The 25900-nt window shown below is 54.5% G+C and overlaps 10 protein-coding genes across 10 annotated transcripts; 5 read left to right on the top strand and 5 right to left on the bottom strand.

The window, feature by feature from the left end:
* Positions 1-187: 187 nt before the first annotated feature.
* Positions 188-1676, top strand: ASPACDRAFT_77438 (uncharacterized protein). Its single transcript, XM_020204967.1, has 4 exons — positions 188-643; positions 705-809; positions 862-1235; positions 1302-1676. Exons 1-4 carry the CDS (start codon positions 473-475, stop codon positions 1669-1671), a joined length of 1020 nt encoding a protein of 339 aa, XP_020058143.1. The 5' UTR covers positions 188-472; the 3' UTR covers positions 1672-1676.
* A 231-nt stretch (positions 1677-1907) lies between these two features.
* Positions 1908-3442, top strand: ASPACDRAFT_1887365 (uncharacterized protein). Its single transcript, XM_020198454.1, has 4 exons — positions 1908-2616; positions 2696-2773; positions 2833-3318; positions 3392-3442. Exons 1-3 carry the CDS (start codon positions 2078-2080, stop codon positions 2990-2992), a joined length of 777 nt encoding a protein of 258 aa, XP_020058142.1. The 5' UTR covers positions 1908-2077; the 3' UTR covers positions 2993-3318; positions 3392-3442.
* Positions 3443-3701: 259 nt separating this feature from the next.
* Positions 3702-4769, top strand: ASPACDRAFT_1855135 (uncharacterized protein). The gene is made up of 4 exons (XM_020197426.1): positions 3702-3931; positions 3985-4326; positions 4385-4462; positions 4518-4769. Exons 1-4 carry the CDS (start codon positions 3822-3824, stop codon positions 4675-4677), a joined length of 690 nt encoding a protein of 229 aa, XP_020058141.1. The 5' UTR covers positions 3702-3821; the 3' UTR covers positions 4678-4769.
* Positions 4770-5617: 848 nt separating this feature from the next.
* Positions 5618-9129, bottom strand: exg9 (putative exo-beta-1,3-glucanase; the record flags this gene model as incomplete). Its single annotated transcript, XM_020197900.1, has 5 exons — positions 5618-5706; positions 5767-6090; positions 6154-8130; positions 8188-8606; positions 8658-9129. 5 exons carry the CDS (start codon positions 9127-9129, stop codon positions 5656-5658), a joined length of 3243 nt encoding a protein of 1080 aa, XP_020058140.1. The 3' UTR covers positions 5618-5655.
* A 1840-nt stretch (positions 9130-10969) lies between these two features.
* ASPACDRAFT_77436 (oxidoreductase, short-chain dehydrogenase/reductase family) lies at positions 10970-12323 on the bottom strand. Its single transcript, XM_020204966.1, has 7 exons — positions 12223-12323; positions 12047-12166; positions 11797-11997; positions 11569-11733; positions 11371-11514; positions 11155-11309; positions 10970-11095 (listed from the first exon to the last, which is right to left on the bottom strand). The coding sequence occupies exons 1-7, from the start codon at positions 12291-12293 to the stop codon at positions 11058-11060; spliced, it is 894 nt and encodes a 297-aa protein (XP_020058139.1). The 5' UTR covers positions 12294-12323; the 3' UTR covers positions 10970-11057.
* Positions 12324-13288: 965 nt separating this feature from the next.
* On the bottom strand, positions 13289-14359 carry ASPACDRAFT_1855132 (SDR family oxidoreductase; the record flags this gene model as incomplete). The annotated part of the gene is made up of 3 exons (XM_020197425.1): positions 14265-14359; positions 13703-14215; positions 13289-13638 (listed from the first exon to the last, which is right to left on the bottom strand). Exons 1-3 carry the CDS (start codon positions 14317-14319, stop codon positions 13289-13291), a joined length of 918 nt encoding a protein of 305 aa, XP_020058138.1. The 5' UTR covers positions 14320-14359.
* A 2458-nt stretch (positions 14360-16817) lies between these two features.
* On the top strand, positions 16818-18194 carry ASPACDRAFT_59432 (Zn(II)2Cys6 transcription factor domain-containing protein; the record flags this gene model as incomplete). Its single annotated transcript, XM_020203447.1, has 1 exon — positions 16818-18194. The coding sequence occupies one exon, from the start codon at positions 16818-16820 to the stop codon at positions 18192-18194; it is 1377 nt and encodes a 458-aa protein (XP_020058137.1).
* A 1310-nt stretch (positions 18195-19504) lies between these two features.
* ASPACDRAFT_51521 (MDR family MFS transporter) lies at positions 19505-21565 on the top strand (the record flags this gene model as incomplete). The annotated part of the gene is made up of 8 exons (XM_020202494.1): positions 19505-19660; positions 19737-19865; positions 19917-20091; positions 20141-20164; positions 20218-20289; positions 20339-20845; positions 20910-21070; positions 21158-21565. 8 exons carry the CDS (start codon positions 19505-19507, stop codon positions 21563-21565), a joined length of 1632 nt encoding a protein of 543 aa, XP_020058136.1.
* Positions 21566-21895: 330 nt separating this feature from the next.
* On the bottom strand, positions 21896-23761 carry ASPACDRAFT_59430 (uncharacterized protein; the record flags this gene model as incomplete). The annotated part of the gene is made up of 2 exons (XM_020203446.1): positions 21896-23456; positions 23514-23761. The coding sequence occupies 2 exons, from the start codon at positions 23759-23761 to the stop codon at positions 21896-21898; spliced, it is 1809 nt and encodes a 602-aa protein (XP_020058135.1).
* Positions 23762-25179: 1418 nt separating this feature from the next.
* Positions 25180-25636, bottom strand: ASPACDRAFT_42059 (uncharacterized protein; the record flags this gene model as incomplete). The annotated part of the gene is made up of 2 exons (XM_020201037.1): positions 25180-25487; positions 25555-25636. 2 exons carry the CDS (start codon positions 25634-25636, stop codon positions 25180-25182), a joined length of 390 nt encoding a protein of 129 aa, XP_020058134.1.
* Between the last annotated feature and the right edge of the window lie 264 nt (positions 25637-25900).

The raw sequence follows: 25900 nt of genomic DNA, 5'->3' as shown, positions 1-25900 counted from the left end.
GCGTGGTGGAGCTGGGCAACGCTGGGCAACGCCTTTGGTGACTTTGAGGCGGTTATTAGGGTTGGGATTGGCTGCGGAACAAGCGCGCGATCCACATGGTTGACAGCGCCGGTGGTTTTGGCTCTGCCCCTTTGACATGTCTAGCCATGCCTAGCCATGTTTAGCCACGCCAATCTCTGCCAAAAACCGTTGTGCCATGCGACAATCCGCCAGTGCCGGGCTCCACTTGGCTGACTCGCAGGACCGAACCGTCCTCGGTGGATGTCCGTGGCTTTCGCTTGTCCTGACAAAAAACGATACAAAACGCAATGATCATCGGTGTCTGGCCCCCCCCATTGTTGGGTTATCGTTGCACGTGCGTTTCGCGGATTCTCTTCAAGTACCGAATTGCCGCACGACTCCTGGTCGCGATGGGGTTGAATTTCTTTCTGTCTTGCAAGTCACCCATCATGCATGGCACCCAGGTGTTCGCATGGCCATGCAGTTCTACAATGTCTTCGAATATGCCATAGTGCGCGACCAGCTCATCGCCAACACGGTGCTGGTGGCCGTGAGCACGCTGGCGATTGTGTTGCGCTTCATCTCGCGGCGAATCCGACGCAGCAAGATCTGGTGGGACGATGTTTGTATCGTCGGGTCGATGGTACGAGGGCCTCGAGGAATCTCTGATGGACATGCGAACTGACAGCTGGGTTCCTGATTAGCTCAACACTTATGGCATGCTAGCGATGCACTACCACTATGCACGCGTGGGAATGCGCCACCACATCACCGCCATTCCCGCCGAGAACGCCATTCTCATTTTCAAAGTGGGTTCTACATCCAGTTCCGAGCAATGGCAACGGTCACTGACGAGCACAGATGCTTATCGTCTACCAAATCGTCTACTACAACTGCATGGTCCTCGCCAAATTCTCCTATCTCTTCTTCTACCTTCGCATCTTCGTCACGCGCGGGTTCCGCATCGCCGCGCGGGTGTGCATGGGCTGTGCAGCGGCCTACTGGGTGGGCAGCATGCTCCAGATCTTCCTGATCTGTCAGCCCTTTGAGAAGAACTGGAATTCGACGCTCCCCGGTCACTGCGCGAGCATGAACGTGGCATTCTCGACGATTGGCGCTTTCAATCTCGTCACCGATCTGGTCATCATGGCCCTGCCCGTGCATCACATCTGGAAGCTGCAGACCTCGACGGCCACAAAGCTGGCATTGTATGGTATATTCGGTATGGGCTTGTTGTGAGTCGCCCGCCACCTTCTTGCATTTCAACTCGAAGAACAGACCGAAAACTGACAGAAAGGAAGCATTTCCGCCATCACCATCATCCGCATCCGCGTTCTCACGACTGTCGACTTTGCCGACCTTTCGTATAGCATGATCTGGGCGGCCTTCTGGAGTGTCGCTGAGCCTGCGCTCGCCATCCTCAACGCCTGCGTCCCCATGATGCGCCCGGTATTCAAGGCCGCCTTCCCCGGTGTCTTCTCGTCGGCCAAGGCGGCGTACTCGTCCCAGACTGGGGCGCAGTCCGGGCCATCGGCGCGGGCGTTTCAGCGCATGCGCGACACCGAGAGCGAACTGCCGTTGACGCAGCTGGAGCCCTCGTCGAAAAGTGGCAGCCGGGGACAAGATTACGAGGTCTCATTGAATGGGGACCAGCGGTCGCATGAGGAGTAGAGTCTGAGGGGGTTGTCATTTGTATCACATGACTCACTATAGGTTATAGGTTGTGGGGGTGACTGATACACGCTTTTCTTGATGCATTGTTCATTGTTCTATCTTTTTTCCTCCCACTTAAAGAACCTAGTATTGAACATTGCTAGAAAAGAGGTCAGCTGATCCCACGGACTTCTCTTCCGTGTGGTCTATATCCTCCCCCTTCTCTCACCCTCTCACCCCCTCCTCATCACCACCGTAACTCCCTCTCTCTTGGTTCGCAACTTGCCTTCTGTCACCCTCCTCTCGTTTCTGTTTGAGTCTTACATATCTGCTTGTGTCTTACCGGTGGTACACACTACCTCGAATTACCCGACGTGTTTGCCATCCCCACTCCACAGATCACTGCTGCTACTTCGCTGTCACGATGACGCAGCCAGTCTACTTTGCTAATGCTGAATACGGAGCGGGAGCACGACTCTGCTTAAACATTGCTGAGTGGACTATCGTATCTCAAATTAACGAGCACATCGCCCCTGGGGAACCCGAGGACGCAGCAAATTTTGATGCTCGTCCATATGCTTGCGCTCGCTTCCTTGTACAAAGGCATCACCGTGGCGCTATTCAGCAGGCTTTTATGCGGGTCTATAAACAAATTCCCATTGTGGGAACAGAGTCGGAGGGCGCCTGGGAACGTGCTCGGCAGGCCAGGCAGCATATCACCCTAGAAGTCACTGCCTTCCAGCAGTTTTCGAGACAAAACGTTACTTGCACTCCAAGCCTGTTTGATAGTAAGCAGGAACAACAAAGAGTTACGGACCGTGTTCCGGGTGGCTTTCTGCACACCATTGTCTGGAACATTGTTCCAGGAATCCGCCTTGGAGACGCCTGCGGTGAACAAGTATTCTGGAGCCTAGCCCGTGAAGAGCGAGACCTCATTTGCGATGCATTCGAGCGTACCCTCCCGTAAGTTTTGCTGTGGCTTCATTACTCCTGCCGTCTGCATTACTTTTGATGCTCTAGCCCTGTTTCCTAACTACGTCAGGGCTCTTCGTTCTACTGCGTATGAACTCGCGGCAGGGACGGCTCATACCCTTGTTTGGGATGCATCTACACGCAAACTGTTTGTGAACACCATATCCCTCGCCTTCTGATTTGATCGAGGTTATTGATTCTAACTAGTTACTTTATTGGTTGGTTCAACTGCATCCGATTGACATCCGATAAACACAGCAAGCCTAGGAGCCCAATCCTCTGGGCAGGCTGGGGCCTTGCTCGGGCACCCCATATGCCCTTCGCGGGCCCATCATGGCAAGGCCACACTCATGAATGGACATTCTAGATATGCTCAGTCAGAATAAGATTGTGCGGTGGCACACGACGGTCGAAAGGCTGAGTGGCGGTCAAATGGGCCTTATTATCAAAGGAAAAGCCCAGTGCAGTAAATACCACTATGGTCGGGACCACTGCTTGTGAAGTTCGATAGTGATTATTCGACGACAGGCTGCTAGTCGGCTCCCTTCTTTCAGCTCTCATCACACCATTGTGGAATCGATGCCGATCCAGACTATGACTACTAGAACGTATGAGGTATAAGCTCTGAAGACGACCTCGGCTGCATCTCTTTTCGGCCTTTACGTCATCCTCCGTAGCAGAGAATTCACGAATGTGAGTGAACGCAATTTTGACTTATTCAGCCTAAGCAAGTGTGTTAATCAAGGAGCTTGGAGAAATAAATTAGCGATCAGGCCAGACCCATCTCTTTCCCTCCGCCCAGCAAGCTCGATCCGATGATATAATTAGGAAGCAAGTTGGCTATATAAATGAGTTGGCTACACCTCATGATTCAGCTATTCTTACTGTGATGGGACCGAGGCCCCAGTATACTATATCTATTGTCAAGACCTTGGTATAGGACTCTTAAGGGTTAGTTTTGTAATATATCAGCAGATTGCTTTTACCTTACCTAACCTCTATATCCACTGCACCATTGTGAAGCAATCGAAAAGTGACTCGATCCACGGATCTTCCTTCCGTGTGGCCTGTATCTTCCCCCGCCCCCCTCTCTCTCCATCGTCACTGCAGCCTCGGATCCTTGTGCCCTACGCTCCTGGATCACATCCTGTCGTCTGTTGGCAAGTATAACCTCTTTCGGTACGGCGGAACACAGAATGGGCACACACATTCACTTGGACCGGTCCAGGTGGAGGATTGTGTCCAAGGTCAACGAACACGTCTTCCCATTCGACCGCGAGGATGCAGAGACCTTCGACATTCGCCCGTACGTCTGTGCCAGGTTCCGTGTGCGGAAGGTCCAACAGGGCCCTCGAGAAGAGGCCTTATGCGCGTGTACAAGCAGATTCCTATCCTAGGATCGGAGTTCAACCCCGCGGAGGAAATCGCCCGGCAGGCCAACCAGCAGGTGCCCACCGAGGTGAAGGCCTTTCAGCGGTTTTCGTCCCTGCACCTACGCCCAGGTTGCACTCCAACCCTCCTCGACAGTAGGACAGAGCAACAAGGGGACGGGGACCGGGTTCCGGGGGGGTTCATATACACCATCGTCTGGAGCATTGTGCCAGGAATCCGCCTGGGCGATGACTTCGGTTCGCGGACCTTTTGGAACTTGCCTCGTGAAAAGCGAGATCTGATCCGAGCTGAATTCAGAGACAAGCTTCCGTATGAGCAAGCTTCTCAACTTGTCGTCTCCGTACTTTGAGTGCTGATATCGTTGCAGGGCTCTCTATTCGTGCGGGTATATACCCTATATAGGAGCGACCCAGAACCTTGTTTGGGACGAAGCTAGCCTGAGACTGTGGGTGACCTTCCTTTTCTCGATCGCTTGATTCAGATACTGATTTCATCTCCAGTTACTTCGTCGGTTGGCGCAACTGCCTTCCCCTGAGACCAAACGATATCGAGCTGCCTTTCAGTCCCATGCGTTGGGCGAGCTGGGGGCTAGCCGTAGCGCCCAGAATTCCTTTCCCCAGCCCTACGTGGCAAGGACCCATCGATAGTTGGGAACTCTAGGTGCTCGTTAGGACAATACTGCGTGGTGGAACATGATGGTCAGAGGGTTGACCGGTGCTCAGACGAGCCGTTTTCTCGAGCCTCACTGCCGGGCATGATGGTGTTCCTCTTTAGTACTTCTTGAGTGATTCTCCAATGATTCTATTCTGTCTCCTTGGTGGCATTTGACAATACCCTTTCCCTTTCTTTCCATTTCCTCTACGTTGACAGGGTACGTACCACGGGAATATTTCATATAGTGGGTCACGAGGCTCCGAATAAATTGTAAGGTGTTTTCGGTGCACTTCAAATAAATAGGGGGTGGTTTTGTGGGGCTGATTTGTGGGCTCTAATACCACCAAACAAAAAACTGACTAACTATCTTAGTTGACGGTCTTATGATTGTGACTGTCCGTTCCTGGTTAGGAATGTTGTAGAGCATCATGGATATTTGGCTCGTCTATTCTATTGGTATCATTGTATCCAAGTTCTCCAACTCTCCGAGTCAGTTGATCCTATGCAGGGAGGACCGATATTCGGCCCGGGGCGGGTGGATCGTCCATCCATTTGGTTGGACGGCCATTTCCGACAGGCTAGGCTCCTTTAAGCTAGGTCAGTTACAACTAGCATCATGTGACTTTGAGTCACATGATGCTGGTTTATATTTATCTCTATCAATAAAAAGAAAAAATAAAAATAAAAAAAACTCAATTAATTAGCTATTGGAAGGGGACAGCGAAATACGCATGTTTTGGCTGATGACTGATCACAAATGAGCTTGTCGGCCTGAATGCTGTCCCAGCACAGGTCGAGGTTACCTTACGGAACAAGGTAATATAGAACTTTTTACATTTGTTTTATTTATCGACCCGCAAGTAGCTGCCTCTCTCTTGCGGGTCTGGACGTATCCTGAAGAGTCGCTCTTGCTCCACAAATCATTACAGAGAGCAAGCTGTCGACGCTCAGATGTTGCAAAGATACGTGACTAAACCGTGCTCATCACCATCCACAAGCAGCCCTATATCCGTGACCATCATTTCCGTTCCATCCCTACACGAAACATTAGCCTTAGCCCAAAAGGTTTTGACTTGGCCACGGAAGAAAACTCACCTGCAAGCGATTGGCGATATCACTGACGTACGACCCGGTGGCATCCTGGGGATCATCCAGATCGTTGAAGTTGATGCTGCCCGAGTTGTAGCCCCGTAGCACATTATACGGGTTGCCGCCCGTGTTGGCACCGACATTGTCGTCGTTAAACCACTGCACGAGACCTCCGCCGGCGGCGGTGCCCTGTGTGCCGTCGACGATCATCTGGGTGATGCTGCCCTGCGGGTCGCTGGCGTCGAAGGAGGTGGAGCCGGCGTAGGCCTGCATCAGGCCGCAGTTTTCGACCCCGTTGTTGGTGCAGCCGACGTAGACGTTGCCGCTGGACTAATCGTGAGAAAACTCGGTTAGTAATCACGCTATCATGGGAAGCCCTGGAAGACAACATACCTCCTGCATCACCACAGCCAGAATCAATCTCGGATCGACCTTGGCATCGGCGGAGACCTCCACGATCGCGTTCCAGATATCGCCCTGGATCGGGCCATCCTCGACCAAGGCCATCGAGGTCTGCTGGTTCAGGTCGAACATCTCGGTGAAACCCATCCAGTTCGCGAAGGGGGGGAAGTTGGCCGCGGCTCCGCCAAAGCAGTAGTAGTACTCGGGGTCCTCGTAGGCTGTGGCACCGTCGGTCAACGACGAACTATACCAGTTGAGCCCATTGCCGGTCACCGCAGGTCCATTGCTGCTGCTGCTGCTGCTGCCGCTACTACCACTGCTGCTGCTACCACCCGAGGAGGTCGTTCCATCCGCACTGTGAAGATAGGCCGCCACGACACCACCCCAACCACCCTTGTTGTCACTCTCCAACGCTGCATCGACTTTGTTCTCCTTCACGATATTGGTGATGGCCTTGACGTTCGTGCCGTACAGATAGACACTGCCCTCGCTGGACAGAATGCGGATCGCATTCGCCTGGCAATCGCCCGTGCAGCTGCCGCCGTGGTTGAAGAACACCCAGACCCCGCCGCCGTACAGGAACAGATTGCTCGACCCGCGAATACGCTCGAAGAAGGCCATGCGGCAGCCGGCGTCATCGGCGTCGCATTCGCTGAAGGTGGGGTCGCTGGCGATGAGGTTGTCGGTCCAGGGGGCGGGGGCGATGCCGGAGCTCGGGGCGCCCCAGCCCTGCCAGTAGGGGGTCTCGCTCTGCTGGAAGCTGCTGAGGACGTTGGAGGCGTACTCGAAGTTGTACTGGTACAGGGTATTGTGCTCCATGGCGGTACCGACGAGCCAGGTGCCCTTGGTGGCCTCGACGAGCATACCGCGGCCGGTCGAGACGGTGGTCGATTCCAAGTTGCCATCCAGGTTGTGGTCGGCCGTCCAGCCCCACATGTTCTCGATGTAGGCCGAGGAGGTCGCCGTTAAATGGATCAGGCCCCATGCGGCCTTGCAGATGTCCGGGTTGCCGTAGCAGTTGGTCTGGACCTTGCTGCCGGCGGCGCCACCGATACGGAAGTGCGAGTTCCACAGTCCCACGGCTCCCGGCGTCGACCCCGCGATGTTGACCTCGACCAGCTTGCAGCCCTGCAGCACGTCCGCGACGGTGAAGAGCATGTCCGAAATCTGGGCGGTGCCCACGTCGCCGGAGTTACCGACTTGCACCATGGTCGTGGGGGCATCGGGGTTGTAGAAGTTGCCGCCGGTGGCGCTGATGGCGGAGGCGTAGGCGTCGCCGATGATGATGGAGCCCGAGGGGATCAGGATGGTGTCGGTGACAATGTAGGTACCGGCGGGGAAGTAGATGATCTTGCAGCCGGCGTACTGGGCCAGGATGGCGTTGATGTTGGCGGTGTCGTCCGTGGCGCCGTCGCCATACACGGGGAGTCCGGAGACGCTCTTGATGTTGATGAACTGGCTGGCTGAGTACTGGGAGTAGGTGGGCGGGGCCATGGTGAAGTATTTGCCGTTGGAGTCGAGGAGGACGTCGGCGCGCGCGGTGGTCACGCTCAGCCCCTGCTCGTAGGCCGGGGTGGTTGCACCACCGGAGTACAGGTTGCCGTGGACCCAGGTGTTGGTGACGGAGCCGGTCAGCACGGCGTTGCCGTTGAGCGAGACGGTGCTGCCGCTGTTAGTGCAGGCGACGTTGTCGAGGATGATGGAGTTCTGGGCGCTGCCGCCGGCGTTGGAGGAGATGATCATGTTGCCCAGATAGTTGGCCGTGGAGTCAATCACCGTCAGGGAGCCGGAGATGCTGCTGGCGTCGATACCGGTGGCGCCGTTCTGGAGCGTGCAGTCCTGGCAGACGAGCTCGAAAGCACCGGCCTTGATACCGACGTTGGCGCCGTTGATGTTGATTCCCTTGAGGATCCACTGCTGGCCGCTGAGCTCCATGCCGATGGCACCGCCGTAGAAGGTCAGGTCATTCTGCACAGGAGATGGTCAGCTTTGCGGTATGAGGGTTAGATCAGTGGTGGGACGCACCAGAATGATGTTACTGTTCGAATCATACTGACTCGTCACACCGACGTGATTCGAGTTGTCGGGCATGTTGAAGACTACGTTGGTCAGCTGGGTCGCCTGCGAGACGGTCCAATCCAGCAAAGTGATGGCAGTCGAGGTGGAAACGCTGGTCGAGTCAATAATCACGTTCTTAAACGCAATGTAGAAGTTGATGGTTCCGCCCAGGTTGGGGTCCTTGGCGTAGACAATGTGGTCGGTGGGAAAGCCGGCGCTGGCCTTGAGAGTGGGCGGATTCAGAGCATCTCCCACAAAGACGGTGCCAACGTAGAGCTGGAGGGGGTTGTCGAGTCGGTACGTGCCGGCGGGCAGGTATACCACCGCGGGCTGGCCGGTGGTGCCCATGGAGCCACTGCTACGATCAGGGCCGTTGGAGGCTCCGGCTTTCTTCAAATCAGTACATTGCATAAGTCGTTGCATGACAGGAAACGTACCTTTAATGGCATTCTGGATGGCGGTAGAAGCATCGGTGGCACCGGTGTTGTCAGCGCCATAGTCGGTGACGACGTTGCGGAAGACCTTGTAGTTGGCCTTGTAGGAGGAGTCGAGGAAGGAGGATTCGCCGTTATGAGTGATGCTCTCATACCAGAACGTGCTGGGGCTGTCCGGGGTGGGACCGCCGCAGCTGGCTCGCTTCTGGTGGGGATAAGTGAGGTTGCCCCCGTGCGAGTGAGGGGAGACTGGGTTCCAGGGCTGCGCGGTCTTATTCTGAATCAGAAAAGGAACGCCTGCCTTGACTGGAACATAGTCCGCTGAAGGGATCCACTGGTCAACATCGAAAGAACTGTAGTTAGTAGGAGAGATAAAAGATTGAGATTGCGATTTCAAAAGAGAGCCAGCAGGAAGTGCTGTGGAAAGACAGGCAAAAGAAAGACTAGAGGTCAGAAGCCAGCTGAGCTTGGCCATGATGAACGAAGGACTGGGGGTAAAAGAATGATAGTGAATGACCCTGACTCCCATCTGAACTCATGGGGTTGAGGATGCAGATTATATACTCGCAGCCCTACCGGTACTGTTCGTGGAGGGCTCGTGGAGGGTCCATCTAGGGTCCATCTAGGGTCCATCCAGGGTCCATCTCAGCTGAAGGACGATACGACCAGTTTCCCTTTGCAGGCAAGCTGAAGTTCTCATGGAACGCAGAATCTCCATGGTGGTCAGCTCATCTAACCCAGAGATTGGAGCAATGCGACATTGCAATCTCGGCTAAAGACTGTGAGGGTTCTTCAGATGGTGTCTTCTTCATTAGCCCTGAGATCGCGTGCGGACTAGCGTGGAGCAGTGCGGAGTGGACTGGAAGAGCACCAATCAATGTTGATAAGACAGTTCGAGGCTGAACCGGGCTTTAGTCTTAATTTGTGCCTAGTCAAAAAGTCCTGTCTGGTTCTAGTAAGGTACGATCATGATTAGTATGCCTGCCCCACTGCGTTGACCCCTTCAGCTCCCCCGTTGGATTGTTCTGAAATTTGTGCATAGTTAGCTTGAGGAGTTTAGTCACTTTAGTGCCTGGTACCTGACATTCATAATTCGTGATTAGTCTGCTGGCCCCACTTGGTTCAGGCCTCCTGCTCCCCCGTTGGGCTGCAGTGAGACACACACAATCTAAGACTTCGTGTTGAAATTACCACCCGCCTGTCAATTATCCTCGAGATGAAGCCCCTTGAACGCCAAGTGGCTCATGGCCGCACCGGATGATACCCTGCCCGGAGCTTGAATCTGCGCAGCCATTGCGAGTTGTAGTTAGTTACAAGATGGTCTGCTGACTAATCGGTGCAGGGACTCAGATATTTGTCTGGCCCGTGCATACGAGCCTCGCCCCACTGCATCCCCTGGGTCAGTCACTAGACAAGCATTGATCAAGATGAGTGGACTGGCGCTGAGGAAGTCGTATCCGCGTTGTGCCGGAAAGGAGAAAGGAGGTGCCCTGCAGAAGATGCCAGGGGTCCTCCTGCCCGATCTTGTATAATTAGTCCCCACTAGTATATAAATGGGCTCAACAGGTTGAAGAATCACGTAAACTGGCATTTGTTCCGGAGGCAGGTTCTTTCTAGGCGCTGTCTCTTTGCCAATGTCACCGGATCTGGGAGAACCCTACATCAGACGACGCTTACGGTGCTCTTTTCAAGAGATAATAGCTGCAATGATTGAGGATACAATCTCTGCCGGTTTCGTAATATTTTTTCTAAAAGTGAAGAACATCAACCGCCCAACTGACAGTCTGCACCACCGAGGCTGACAAGCACTGCAACCTGCCCCACGCAGTACCTGGCACATGGCACGCCACACAGGGTTCCGATTTCGGCACGAGCGCCCGTTGCAGAACTCCCGACTTGGCATCACAGGCCAGGGATTATCCCACCGAGTCACTGTGTCCAAGCCTGGCGGGAAAAGGGTGGAAGTGATGCGTCAGACATGCTTGTCTTTTCACCGGCGACAGGATCAAATATGATTGCCATCGGGTAGCCCGCCTAGCACAGTAGCAAAGAGATTGCAGACATTGGCAATACGAGAAGATAATTAGTGTGCATAGCCTTCACGAATTCCCAGGTCGGTAATCAAGTTGACTTTTAGATGATTGGTTGCTGTATTACGCAGCTCCAGAAAGCGCTGGAGGCTCATTTTGATCGGTCCAAGTAATAAGTATATAGTAGGACGGCCTAGTGGACCAAACTTTCGACTGATTCACGCATTCTTCTAGGAAAGATAAAGATTTTATAGTTCACTTTTGTACAGATTTGTAATTCACGGTGCTACCTCATGTGTGACATCATTATTTCATGCTAGTTATTCTCATTTCATCGAAACATACATCTCAATTCATCCAGTCATGTCCGCCGCTACTCTCCCAGAGGGTAGCAATGCAGAACTTGTCCCGCTGCAATGACATTAGCAACTGCCCCGAATTTCGTAGAACAAGGAAACAAAGTCACTTACAATAGAAAGACGCATCCTTGCTAGCCAAGAATACAAAGCTCGTCGCCACCTCGGAAGGCTGTCCCGGACGGCCTAGCGGCTTACCGGACGCCCAACCCTCCATGGACTCGGCATCTCTTGTGTCAACCTGAATAGGTGTGTATACGGAACCGGGTCTGTCGCCACTATTAGTCAGAGGACGGATAGTGTCTGTGAAATAGTAGGGGCAAAACATACGCGACCGCGTTGACCCGAATGCCCTTGGGCATGAGTTGCAAGGCCAGCGACCGGGTAAAGCCCACGATCGCTCCCTTGGTTGATGCGTAATCGACCATCGTGCCGGAGCCGCGGAAGGTGGTGACGGATGTGTTGTTGATAATCCTGTGGAGGATGGATTAGCCTGCTAGAATTGTGCAGCTGCAATGGGAAACTAACGAATCTCCCTTGGACATGTGCGGGAGTGCATATTTGGTGATGGCAATCATCTGCAAGATATTGGTGCGGAAGGTGTCCTCAACTTTGTCGAGATCAATCTCAGCCAGGTCCTTGCACATGTACTGCTTCGATGCGTTGTTCACGAGAACGTTGATGTGCTTGAACCTATAGGAGCAAGACAGCCGCGTTAGTCCCGTAGCCTGAGAAGACAGACTGAAGCCAGCATACTTGTTCACATGTTCCTCCACGGCCTTCTTGCAGGTTTCGTTCTTCCGCAAATCGCCCGGGACCAGGAGACAACTGCGCCCTTCCTTCTCGACCAGTTTCTTCGTGTGTTCTGCATCTTCCTGTTCCTCGGGCAGGTATACGATGGTGATGTCGGCCCCTTCGCGGGCCATCAACGCAGCAACCGACCGGCCAATTCCGGAGCTGGATCAGATGGTCAGTATGGCACAATTACACCAGTGGGAAGACTCACTCTCCGCCCGTGATCAGGACCTTCTTGTCCTTGAGCTTGTTGGAGCCGGTGTATTCGACGAAGCCCTCGCTGCCTTCCAGTTTGGTGGACTCGCTGGAGGGCGCCATCTCCTTCTCCAGACTATTCGATGTGTTAGCCCCTGCTGTGCTCCAATGCTTGCGGGGGTGGAAACGTACCCCGGCTTGCTCTGAGCCTGCTTTGCCTGCGGGGGCTGGAAGGTGCCATCTTTGCCCATTTGCGACGACATGATTTCGATTTTTCAGGGTATGTGCTTGAGAGATATACCGAGGGAAGTGGTTTGACAATTTCGCTGGGAAATGTTGAGGCCCGAGACCAGGTTTTATATGGCCGGCCCAGACTACCACATCATTTAGTCATTCATGCGTCATACTGCCTGGGCTGTCTGGCCAGGTGCGCGGGGCAGAGTACGTCTGGTGCGATAAGCGCCATGTTTTGTGGTCGCTCTTGCGTCTGGCCCGAGCTGTGTGATATGAGTCCTGAGCATGCAGCTTTTCATGCGCCTGAGCAGTGTTGTTGAGATGGTATGGGGTGAATGACGTTGCTGCCCTGTGAATGGCGGACATGAAGAGATTATACTGCAGATCAAGAGTCACTGACTAAACTATGCACAGATGCACAAATAGTCACGTGGTGCTGCTCGGTCATCGTGGTCAAAAGCTCTCACCGCTCTTGGCTGCCGGGGCAAAATCCCCGCTTACGCCAAGTTCTTCTCGGCCTCGACCCGGTCTGCCCCGTCGCAGCCTGGATCCTGCCTCAGGCTGGCATTGACCCGGATCTGGATCGGCTTGTTGGACGTCTGGATATTAAATGTAAGCGAGTGTCTAGGTACATCGATTGTTTATTGGGCTTTAACCCGTTATGTCCTTAAATATCTTCCAATATTCTTAGATCTAATCTCACCGTTACGCTGGATAGCTCAGTAGATTTGTCTATCAATTTAAGAGCGATATGGAGAAATGTTAAAAGCCCCGTACGTAGTACTCTGTTCTATATGGAAGCTAGGTCTTCAGCCTAAGTCGATAAGTCCGGTATCCTTCAAGCAAACCGTAAACCAATTGGATATCTTGCCATTTCTTTCATTCGAGCGGCGAAATCCTGTCAAAATGCGTACTGAGATTGAGAAACATTTATTTGTATCCAGTCTTCTACATCGGCTTCATCACTCCAAGTAAGTGAGTTATGTCAACATAGGTCCCGAGGACAACAGGCAAACTAGACCCTCTAATTAAGTTTGAACTGGGCCTGGTCCTTGTCGATCGCACTCAGCTCCTTGTTACTCTCCAGCTCCTGCAGTCTGCCTTGCAGCTTAGCCGTGATGAGCATGATGGCCGTCCCGCTCAGCGGCAACCACAGCGGCACCTTCTCCCCGCGGGCCGCCACCTGATACAGCGCCTGCGCCACCTGCTCCGGCTGCACCCCGACGCCTGCCTCGAGCCCCTTCTTCACAAACACCTCGAGCTGTCTGGCCGGCAGATCGGGAGCGGCGTAGGCCTCGTGCGGCTTGATGTGCTTCTTGCTGGTCGTCTCGAAGTTGGTCTTGACAGCGCCGGGCTCGACGATGCAGAAGTTGACTTGCTGCTGTCAGCACACCCACTGTCCCTTATCATTCCAGATACCCGGGTAAGAGAAACATACTGTTCCAATCAGGGTGCACCTCCCGTGCCACCGACTCGGTCCATCCCTCGACTGCGAACTTGCTGGCGTGGTAGAAGGCATGGCCCGGGAAGGCGCACACGCCCGCCACGGAGGAGACGTTGAAGATGAGCCCACCCCGGCGCGTCGGCGACTGCCGCATCACCGCGACGGCCTTCAGGGCGACGCGCACCGTCCCGAAAAAGTTGGTCTCGAACTCGTCGTGCATCTCCGCCTCGGTCACGGCCTCGCTGTCTCCGGACAGCGGGTAACCTGCGTTGTTGACCAGCACGTCGATGTAGTAGCTGTCCCCGAAGTGGGCTGCCGCGGCCTCGAAGGCGGCGTCCACCGCCTTGGGGGAGGTCACGTCCAGAGCGAGCTTGAGGATGGAAGGGTTATCATCGGGCAGGTAGGAGAGGCTGGAGGGGTTGCGAGCGGTCGCGATGAGGCGGTGGCCGGGTTGAGCGGCAACGTGCGTGGCCAGCGCACGTCCGATGCCGCTGGAGCAGCCGGTTACTATGTCGTGTCAGTGGGCTTTGTTGGAACGGGGAGAGGGGAGGCATACTGAACCAGGTTGCGTCAGCCGGGAGCTGGTAGGGCTTGGTGTTGACGGGGTTCATCTTGTTGAGTGGACGAAGGAGCAATGCAATGGGAGGTCAATGGGGAAGTGCTGGTGATGAGAATGAGAGTGATAGTGCTTCATGCGGGACGATCCCAGGCTTTATACCTGGCCATCTGAAGTTTGCTTGCGGAGTTCGTCTTCAGGTTTGCTCCGCCGCGCGCCCGAGCTGTGATGTAATTCCCAAGCCAAGCTGCAAGCTGCATTAATGGGCGCTAATCAGTGATTAGTGAGGGGAAAGTTAATTGCAATGCTAGGAAATTGCGGATGAGGGCTGGTGTTTTCGGGCTTAGCGGTCGGAGTTACCCCGCCCGTCGGTCAGATGGTTTGCGGACCTTCAGACATTCGGCCTTTTCAACAGTCACTCGGATGGTTTTGGCTGCTGTACTCTGGAGAGCTGTCAGGATTTGCTGCAGATTCACTATCAAGTAGATTATTAAGCCTGTAGGTGTAGCATTGGGTGGGAAGCTAAGTCAGCATGTAGCCCTAACATCACACGTGGTCCGTAGGGATAGATTCATTCAAGAGGGGTATTGTATCTTTGTCGATTCATTGTCTTCATCTTTCTGAAGTCAACCGATAGGTTCATGGTTGCCTAGTAGCTACCCCGCTATTTGCTGAGGGTACGCATGCTCTTGGAGCAGTTGTATGAGAGGCAGCTGAAGACGATACACCTTTCTGCCTCTGCAGTGCATGGGTCAGGGTTCGAGATCTAAGCTAGGAGGCACTGACACCGAACCTATCTCCAGCTCGATCTTGCAGTCAGTAACCACGGTCAACCTGCGATAGAACAGCCTTGTCGACAGGATCCACGGCAATGCGGCCCGCGGTGGGCGACCGGCAGCGTAGCCCACCCCAACATGGTTTCAACGCCCAACAAAGCCATTAACTCGCCGATCCAGCATGCCTACCACCCAACCCGTAGGAGACTAGTAGAGTTAAGCAGGGCCCAACTATCTTGGTGGCTTGCACAGACACGAGCGTGGAAGCCCTAAGTTGGCTGACTGACGAACTCCCCCGCCGAATAGCACGGGAAAGGACTTCTTAGGACAGCCTGGACAGCTTTAGCCCCGCAGTTATTAGCGCGCTGCAGAGTCAATGCAGAATACAGGATACTCAGAGAGTTCCACCAAGTGATGTGAAGAGTCAAAACCACCAATCAATGGGAGTAAGCTTAAGACGGCCCATTGATCGCCATGAGGCCATGCAGTCTTCCCTCTAGTCGTCGATCACCACTTCCGCTTTCTTCTGGTCCTCAACGAGAAATCCTTCAAAAATTGGGAATTGCATAAGAGGGCACTATTGTGTTGTCATCCTCTCCGCACGATTCCTGACATCTCAGTTGCTTGGAACAGTTCCAGAGTTCTAATTTATCACGAGAATTGTATCTTGCATAGTACAAGGCAAATAGTCCCTCAATCACCCAAGAGGGAGCCAGCCGATCGACGCCGAGGCGGGAGCTAATTTTAATCGCCGGGTCGCCTGAACCGCCCCTATTCTCGGGCGGGCTCTGGACCCTGTGCGGATCCCCGGCCTGTTTACCCCTATCGCTGCCGATTCCGGAGTAGTAATGGGCCCGGTGTATGAGGAATCCCCTAATTGAGTTAGCAATGATCCAATTTCTCTGCACGGAGGGTAGACTATCACATCATCAGAATTTGGAGCGGGAGCGACCGTGCGGCCGGCTGATCCGCACGGCCTCACCACTGCGGAGGCACTAGATTCGAATGATCGCCTTCTTCAGACGATAGTAACTCTAGCCAACGCCCCGTGCAGTGAAATGGCGGAAAAAAAAAGGCCCACTGCAATCCATGAACGTGTTCAAAGAGGGTCATCAGAGGACCTCCAGACGCCTTGTATGCATTGTCCTCCATTCTGGGGCTAGATCATGCGTCTAGTCCCAAGCCACTAGAGCCAAAGGTTCGTCTGCCCCCTCTGCAACATCGATTTCAGCCTGGTGGCTTGATCCCCCGCTTTAGTGCTGACTCGGGGAAGTATTCCCTTTCGTCATGCATCCTTATGCTGCTCCAGGGTCGGAGACACAGTGGCAAAGACATGAGCACCGTGAAGGTAGGGTTTCCTCTGCTCGCGGGCTGGCCGGGATGCTTGCCTGTTTGCTGGTATGCTCACGTACTTTGGTTGTAAATGGGCTCACGTACTGCCAATGAACCCTTCGGGGGGATAACAACAACCGCGATAAGAGTTCAATTCTGTCTTATCTCGGCTCGATTACCCCATCGGAGTATTGAGAGACCTCAAGTGGGTGGTTATCAATCTCGTCGCCTGCAGAGGGCTGCGTCGATCAGAACTCCGCATGGAATGTGGTGCCGTAGGAAGGAAAAGCAAAATCAGAACACATTGCCCATAGCCTGAACCTCTAGGACTGCTGGTATTGTAGTCGAAGTATAAGAATCAGCAGCGATGGTACATTGAACATCGACGATAGACCTTGATACTGCACTTGACGTTACTTGATCGATACTGCATGCACCCTCCATAATGTCAAACTCCAACAACCCCCCCAAACGAGCCGCCTGTGATCGCTGCAGGACGCAGAAGCTGCGTTGCGTTCGTGCCCCCGGCCACCCCGCCGACTCGTGCATTCGATGCATTCGATCTCAGATGGAATGTGTAACCAGTTCATCCAAGCGGCCGGGTCGACCCAGGAACTCGACCACGGCTTCGCGACAGACCACCGGCTCGACTCGAACAAGATCCAACAATGATGATACACACAGCCCTCGCAATCCGAGTCCATCTCTTCCCACGGTGGATCTCCACGCTCTGACCAGCGTGGACGACTGGTTCAACCTCGAACTGCTGGACGCCGACTACGAGATGAGCCATGCTCCGTGGAACTCCATCGATGTCGGGTTCCCAATTGATGGCAGTGCGACCATCCAGACCATGTCCTCTCCATCAACACCGCCGGATGAACCCTCACCAGCAGCCTTACTCAATGACCCGATGATGGACACCAGCCCGACCGAGCATCTCCCGCTCCTGCAGCTCGAGCCCATCGACCCGGGCTTGCTGCCGCTCTTTGGCGACCACTTACCCCCTCCGACATTCGACCACGGCCTGCACCTCTCCGTGCTCCAGCGAGAACTCTCCAAACAACTCTTTACTCTCCGGTCGATGCCATGGGACATGACCAAAGCCATGTGGCTGACCTGCCTCCACGAAGCCGGCGGCTGCGACTCCTCCACTCAGCCGAGCCCACCGGATCTCCAAATCACCACCACCAACCCACTCGCCAAAATCGCACGCACAGCTGCGGACTTTGCTCAATTTCTCAGGTCAATCCAAGCCTCTCCCTCCTCAGAAATCACGAACAGCCACCACCTAGCTACCAAGGCTCCTGCCAGCAGCAACACCGCCACCGCCCTAGCATTCACCCACCCGCGCCTCAGCATCACCGACCTCCTCACCATCCTCAGCTGCCACCTGCTCACGATCTCCATCTACGACACCATCTTCGGCCACTTCATCGAGCAGGCCCGGCTGAACCCCACAGCCCTCAACCTGGCGACGCAAGCCGCCCCCAAGCTGTTCCTCGGTGGCATCGCCGTCCCCCCCGGCTTGGGCATGCTGAGTCACCTACTGTACTGTCTGACAGGGAGTCAGCTGCGGCCAATCGAGATGCTGCTCGGCCTGCCGGAGGAGTTCTGTCTTTCGTCGCCGCGGACGGGGCTGGACGACACGCAACAAAAGCCGGAGGGGCTGTTCAGTGGGTCCAGTGGGCATTTGCTGTTCTCGACATTGATGCAGGTGGAGTTGGATGCCGGGAATGCCGGGGGCGGGCGGGAGAGAGGCGGGCTGGGGGTGATAGAGGCGTTGAGGGGGAAGATGAGGCGGGTAAGGTGTTTGGATTGACTCGGCATATAGAGCCCGGTTGTTGTGACATCTAGTGTTCGGGTTATAAAGGAGCTATAGGATTTTTTGTTAGAGGTTCAAGGAGCGAGGTTGTATATAGCATTACTTTAAGATAGGTTTGTCTGAAATATTAGTGGTAGGAATGTGCCTTCCCGAGTTGACTGCAGGTCTACAGTACACGACCCTGGAGAAGCGGATATCTACATGGGAATTTCATTATAGTCCATATACCTCTGTTTATGCATACAGTAAGATTTGGGGCATCATTGAGTCCATTGGAGCAGGGCCTCTGAGTCGATCGCAGGATAATTCTTGGCTACCAGCACAGATTACATGTTGTATACCAAGCATCCAGTACTGCCGAACCAAAAGTCCTGTCGAGGGAGTGACCCGGCGGGTACATGTCACTGGGACTCTTTTCCGACGCGAGTCACTTTTATTTTGATCAAGTCACTCTTGTTGCTTTCACTAATCAATTATTAGATTTCGCCTGGTTATGCTCGAGTCAGGGTCTACTCCGGGCGATCGGGTTCGACCATCTGCTCTAGACCGTGGTAATCTTCATCACCCCTGGCAACTGGCCACCGTAGGGAATCGATTCGGTGAGTTCGCCCATTCGTCGGGACCCCACTCATCAGCTGCCATGCTTGCTTATTCTAAGAATTCCCCTTTTGAGTAAATGTGACGCGCATCGCGAAAGGCTCAATGGAGTCCATCGCGTGTGCAGTAGTGCGCAGTAGCGCGCAGTAGTCGACAAGAATCCACAGGTGTCTGCAGCAAAATACATGCACATCCTTATCACCGCACCAAAAAAAGATAAAGCGTGCAGCAATCCCGTGGCTGCAGTCTCAATCGATAGTGTGGATTAGGGCTGTATGACCCCGGACTTAGCGGCGGAGGTATTGGCGGGACTGTCGATCTTCGGCAATTTCCACCGCGCGCCGGGGCCGCAGGCCACCAAAAAGCCTTCTGGGAGGTGGCTACTGCCCATCGAGCTGATTGAGGGGTCAAACAAGTTCAGGGTCTACTGTGAATTCTGAAATGCTTGTTAGGGGCTAGGGGTTTCTGCCCAATGCTTTTCTGCGTCTCTATCCCTTGGACCCTGATTGCAGTTCTCCTTTATATTATACCCCCTTCTTCATACTATACCCTACATTCACTCGCATTCGCGTATCTCAACTCACTACCTGATAGCTCTAACCAGAACGTGCGAAATGGACAACGTTGAACCCTCGCCACGGACCAGCCCAGCTCCCACGAAGTCGGAGTCAGAGCTGCATCACCCGCTGCCGGACGAGAAAGAAGATGGTATGGTCCCCGCCGGCGAGAGTCACAGGGAGCTGGGCAGCGCAACGACGGCCGATGAGAGCCACGAGTACATCACAGGCCTCAGGCTCTTTGCCGTCCTGGCCAGTGTCACTCTCGCGGCGTTTCTAATGCTGCTTGATGGGTCGATTATCGGTGTGGTAGGTTGCCGTCGCCAGATAGAATCTACTCCTTAGAATACACTACTGATCGTTGCACATCGACACACTCCTCCAGGCCCTCCCCAACATCACGAGTCAGTTTCACTCGCTGGACGATGTGGGCTGGTACACAGCGGCCTACCAGTTGGCGAGTGCCGCGTTGCAGCCGCTGTCGGGCAAGGTGTACACCTTCTATAACACCAAGGTCGGGAAATCGTCAAGAGGAGTTGCGAAGTAAAGACTGATAATTGTGCAGTGGTCGTATTTGTTCTTCTTCGGGGTGTTCGAGCTGGGCTCCCTCATCTGCGGACTGGCCAACTCCTCGTCCATGCTGATCGGAGGGCGAGCGATCGCTGGCATGGGGAGTTCGGGGCTGTTGAACGGGGGAATGACCATCATTGCTGGCTCGGTGCCGCTGGAAAAACGGCCAAGTGAGTTAGTCGGCATATGGAGTGAGGATCATCGCTAACAATACCTCAGTCTACACCGGAATCTACCTTGGCAGTCAGTCACCTGTCTTTTGATCTGGCAGAGGACAATCGGCTGAACAATTCCAGTTTCACAGGTCGGCATCATCTGCGGCCCCTTGATCGGCGGAGCGCTCACCCAGTACACAACCTGGCGATGGTGTATGTACCCTTCGACATCCCCCGGTGCAACCGTTCTGACCATGACCAGGCTTCTACATCAACCTCCCTGTTGGCGCCGTGACTGCCGTCCTCCTCCTCTTCATGCACGTCCCCGACCTCACCACCAAAGCCCCCTTCTCGCTGGCCCTGGTCCGCCGCACCCTCCCGGATCTCGACCTCCTCGGGTTCGCCCTCTTCGCCCCGGCCGCCATCATGGTCCTGCTGGCCCTCCAGTACGGCGGAAATGACTACAGCTGGGACAGCTCGGTGGTGATCGGACTGTTCTGCGGTGCCGGGGCGACAGCCATCGTGTTCGCGCTGTGGGAGAAGCGCATGGGCGAGCGGGCGATGATCCCGACCTCCATGGTCAGCGCTCGCATCGTTTACTCCAGCGCGATCAACGGAGGGATGCTGGTGGCGTCCATTCTGGTGGCGGCGCAGTACCTGCCCATCTACTTCCAGGGAGTGCGTGGGTACGGGCCCGCTATGAGCGGGGTGAACACCCTGCCGGGTATCTTGAGTCAGTTGCTCATGGTCATTCTTTCTGGGGCTTTCGGTACGTCTATAACCTACTTCAAATCTGTAGCTGGGTAGGTGGAAAAGTGTCTAACGGCATACAGTGCAAAAGCTGGGGTACTACCTTCCCTTCGCTGCGGCCGGCAGCGCCATCAGCGCTGTCGGCAACGGTCTTGTCACAATGTTTGCCCCTTCGACCCCAACAGGCAAGTGGATTGGGTATCAGATCGTGCTCGGCAGTGGGCGCGGGATTGGGATGCAGATGGTAAGCCACCTGATACCCTGCTGCAGCATAAAATAGCAACAAGACATTCTCCCACTCCATCTCCGACCCGTAGCTAACAAAGTGCAGGGCATCATCGCCATCCAAAACCACCTCCCCGTCCACCTGATCCCCATCGGCATCGCCTTCATGATCTTCTGCCAGAACTTCGCCGGCGCGGTGTTCGTTGTCGTGGCGGAGGTAATCTTCCGGCAGCAACTCGTCAAGGAGATCCGGCTACATGCGCCCCAGGTCTCAGTAGACGCGGCCCTGGCCGCTGGGGCGAGCGCGAGGTCCGTCCGCGCGTTGGTGCCGGAGGGTAGTGGCAGCAGCGCGGAGCTGGCGGGGGTGTTGTTGGCGTTCGCGGATAGTCTGGATAAGGTGTTTTATCTGCTGATGGCGTGCTGTTTGACGGGGTTTGTGGCGGCGTTTGGGATGGGGTGGGTTGATGTGAGGAAGAAGAGGACGTTTGCGGAGGGGGAGGATGAGGAGAAGTAGGGTTAGCTTATATGATGGCTGTGGACAGCCGGTGCAGGGGTCGTTGTTTTGTCAAATCCCTCTGGTTTGACAAAAGTTTTCTCTCACTTTTGAAAGAATATTTCTTTTCATTTCCCTTCGGTTCTCGTCTATTACATATTATACTATCTTAATGGCATCCGAACAGAGACAAGCGTACTTATCAAGCAAAATAAAGAGGGCACACTTTCATTCTGGATATCATTCACCATGCTTTTTGTTCGCCCGTGCAGATTGCAATTGGTTCTCTGCCTCTCCACTCTGAAAGAGTGTCAATTCATCGAGAACGACCTCCGACTCGACAAACGAAGCCTAGAAATGCACCCCGTGCACCTGCTGCTTCATCTTCTTGACATCGATGTTCTTCCAGAAGAAACATGACGACCAGGTGATCAGATACAGACACGTCGCAGTGATCAGCATCAGCCGCTGGGTCTCGCCATAGGCAGAGTCGATGGCATCGCGGGTGGCGGTGCCTCTAGCGTAAGACTGCTGCACGTCCAGCGAGCCGTAGATCGTCGCCCAGTCGGCCTGCGCGGACGCAGGCAGCAGCGACCGCAGCTTCACGGGGAAAATGCCCGTCCACATGGCGACAGCCACCGTCCCGCCCAGGGCGCTACCAATGCTGGCGACGACGCCCTCGATGGCCAGGATAGCCGGGATGTTGCGCTGCGCCGACACGGCCATGACCGTCATCTGCTCGCAGATGACCAGGGTGCCACCCCCAAAAGCCACAAAAATCTGGCACATCACGATGTACCCAATGTTCACGTCGGGCTGGCGGAACTTGATCATCAGGCCCACGCCCAAAATGGTCAGGGGCACGCCGAAGCAGATGGCCCAGTACTTCAGGCGGCCCTGGTAGCGCAGGATGGCGCCAAAGACCAGGCACCAGAAGCACGATCCGATCGTGTAGATGTTCGAGATATAGGTGGCCTGGGTGACGGTCTGGTTGAAGACGACCTGCAGCAGGCTGTAGAAGTAGCTGTCCCAGATGTACCAGGCCAGGTAGAGGGAAACGACCATGGAGAAGGTGAAGACGACGGTGCGGTCCTGGATCAGCGCCCAGGGCATGAACTGCACGGGGGCCCAGAAGCGCTCCCACGCCACAAAGGCCAGGATTAGCAGGGCGCCGATGATGATGAAGCAGATTATCAGCGGCGAGCGCCACTCGTTGGCCTGATACGAGTACAGGTTGAAGGCCAGCAGGAAGAGGGAGAAGCCCGTCGCGATAATGAGCAGCCCCACCACGTCAAACTCGATGGCGTAGTGGACGATCGACTGCGCCAGCGTGCGCCCGCTGCGCTCGCGTTTCTCCGTCAGGCCCATCCGCTCGGCCTTCTTCTGGATGTAGTACCACAGTCCCCACAGTGGGGCGCAGACGATGGGCATGATGATGGCGAACACCCCGAAGCCCCAGCGGTAGCCGATGCCCCCGGGGGCGACGATCCTGTCGGCCGCGTACCCGTAGATCCAGGGAGTGATCAGGTACGGCGACGAGGCGTAGGCGATCCAGAACGCCCGGTTCTTCAGGGCGGTCGTGTCGGCGATGAAGATCGTCATCGAGAAGTCGATGCAGCTGAACCCAATCTGGTAGAAGACCTGCGCAGCGCAGTAGGTCTGCACGTTCTTGCAGGCTGCCATCATCACCAGCCCTAACGTCAGCGAGCCCACGGCGACGGCGAAGGCCTGCGGTCGGCCCCAGATGTCCATGAGCTTTGCGTAAGGAAACTTGACCATCGCGGAGATCAACGAGGCAATGACCGAGGTCAGACCTGTCAGGGAGTGCAGGGCGAAGCCGCTGTAAATGTAGGGGGACAGAGAGCCGAGGAGGCCGGAGCTGAAGTATTCGAGGAAGTTGACGATCCAAGCCCTAAGAGGGGGTTTAGGTTAGTGGGGGATGTTCCAGAGCGAGTGGTCGGAGACTTACAGGATGTAGGCTGCAATCAGGGTGTTCCTCGTCCAGGCTTGGGTGCTGGCCTGCGCCTTCTGGGTACCCGACTGCGCTTTGTCGTCGATGATTGTATCATCCTGCGAGGAGCGATCGGTCTCCTGTGCTTGGTCAATGGGGTGCTTCAACTCTGCAGTTGTCTCGACATCAAGGGCACCAGTCTCGGACTGTGCCTCGACAGCGCCCTTGGCCGCGAAGGGGTTGATGAAGCGGTTCCGGAGAGCCATGGTGGTGGTTGTCAGGAACAAATATCACGAACCGGAATGCAGGCTGGGATGGGCCTCAACCTCTACTTATACTTCACTTGCCATATGGTCCCGGACAGGTGGTCCGAGAACCGGAAAACTAATTTCCCTAAAGTATTGCTAAGCTGAATCAATCTGACTTGGTAGCATGACTCGAGGCATGGACTAAGGAAGGAATGGTGCAACAGAGAACCGGATAACCCGACTGCAGCAGCGACAGCAGTCATCCTGACCACGCTGGCTTGGCAATTATTGAAGGATTCATTCAACCAGTCAACAGTGGCTCTACTGGCCCCAAAAGGGCCCAAACCAAGGAGGGAGGGAATTGCCAAGAGGGTTCAAGCAAGGGAAAGAGGGGGCGCGGAGCCTTATCAGATTATCTGATTGATTGACTAGATTGATTAGATTGATCTTTGGCTCGTGTCGAGTTCCCCTTTGGGCCTTAGCGCCTTCATTCCTTCCGGTCAATTTTCCCCCTCCGGGTTTTCTCCGAGTCATGAATGGCCGCGTTGGATTGCGCCCACGAGCCTCATGACCGGTTGACTTTGCTGAGACTTTCCGCTACTAACACACTTGACTCGGTGAAGTTTAGCCTGGTGGCGTGAGGAAAATTCTACCGTTACGTGAGAAGGCTTGTCCTGGTGAATTGCCTGCAACAGCTAGGTCAGAGCATTGACGGGGTGAGTCTGTCAATAGATGTGCTGATGCAGGCTGCTCAAGACGTCCTGAGAGTATAGAGCATTCGATGGGGAGTAATGTGAGTGTTATTCCAATTGAAAGGGTGCAGCTCTCCAAGATACCCAAGATGGTGAACCCTAGAAAACCCTGACGGATCAGATGATTTCAAATTCACCTAAGCTTATCAGCACGCCCCACCCTGTGCATTCCAGACTAACATTCCCGGGGTGGAGATTGTGCGTGAGAGACCTGTCTCGCCCTTCCTAGCTTCGGTTGAATTATCCTTGAGTGAATAAAAGCCTGTTGGGAGAGATGGTTCGACCAGACTTCATCATGGAGTGCCCTATATGTAGTAAGTCGGCGACTGATGGAACAAACTTGCATTTCTACTAGCCATACATCTCATATTGACTTTCTAAGCTATAGACTACATGTATCATTGGGGACAGAATTACACCGTTTTAACACCCCATCATATACACTCTTCCCTCATCGTCCGCCTCGATATCCTCCGTTCGGGTCTTCAGAACGAACCGCTGATTCTCAGAGACTGAGGATCAATCTCTCGTTCCACCGTGAGCTTGATTAGCTGCTCGAGGAATCGCTCCATCTTCAATTCTTCTTTGGAACAAGAGGCCAGTCCGAGGTTCTGTAGCCATGTGATCCGCGAGAGAAGGTAATAAACGGTGCTCAGTCTTACGCCATAAAATTATTCTGGTTGATTATCGCTCACCGCGGCAGCCGCCCCCTTCGCGTGCACAAGCCATACTGACCCCCAGTATAGCATTGGCGCCGAGATTGGCTTTGTTCTTGGTACCGTCCAAGGCGATGAGCAGCTCCTCGATCTTTCTCTGGTCCTTCTCAACCCCAAGTCCGCTCTCGATCAGCACGGGGCCAATGACGCTCTCGAAGTTGTGGATAGCTTTGTGCACACTCTTGTCACCATAGTTGGATGGGTCGCCATCTCGGAGCTCGACGGCCTCGCTGGCTCCGGTCGAGGCTACGGAGGGGACAATAGCACGGAAGACGCCTGATTCTCATCTCCTTACTTCTTTACTTGTATTGTATGTGAAAATGTTTCGGTGGATGGCGCTCACCATGTTCAGTAGTCAGGTCGACTTGGACCGTCGGGTTGCCCGTGGAGTCCAAGCCTTGCGCTGCCTTGATTGCTTTGATCATTGGGATTGGATGAGAGAAAGGATTTCTGGAGCAGCCAACTTCAACAATAAGACATTGGAACTGCCTTAAATGAGATTCTCGCGACCTCCCCAGGTTATTGTTCGTCAAACATGGCGTCACGGTCTCGGTGACTCCAGTCTTTGCCGGTCTCGCCGATCTGGAGACCTCAACCCTCTCCTCTTTGCAATCGCCATCATCCATCAGTTTTCATTCTGTCATGTATTCTAGTCATGCGTTCTTTTTCGTGGTTGCGTCTGTTATGGT

The sequence above is a fragment of the Aspergillus aculeatus genome (genome assembly GCF_001890905.1).
Source record: "Aspergillus aculeatus ATCC 16872 unplaced genomic scaffold ASPACscaffold_5, whole genome shotgun sequence".
Classification (NCBI taxonomy): domain Eukaryota; kingdom Fungi; phylum Ascomycota; class Eurotiomycetes; order Eurotiales; family Aspergillaceae; genus Aspergillus; species Aspergillus aculeatus.
Note: the sequence above shows the minus strand (reverse complement) of the source record. Positions and strands in the feature narration are given on the sequence as shown.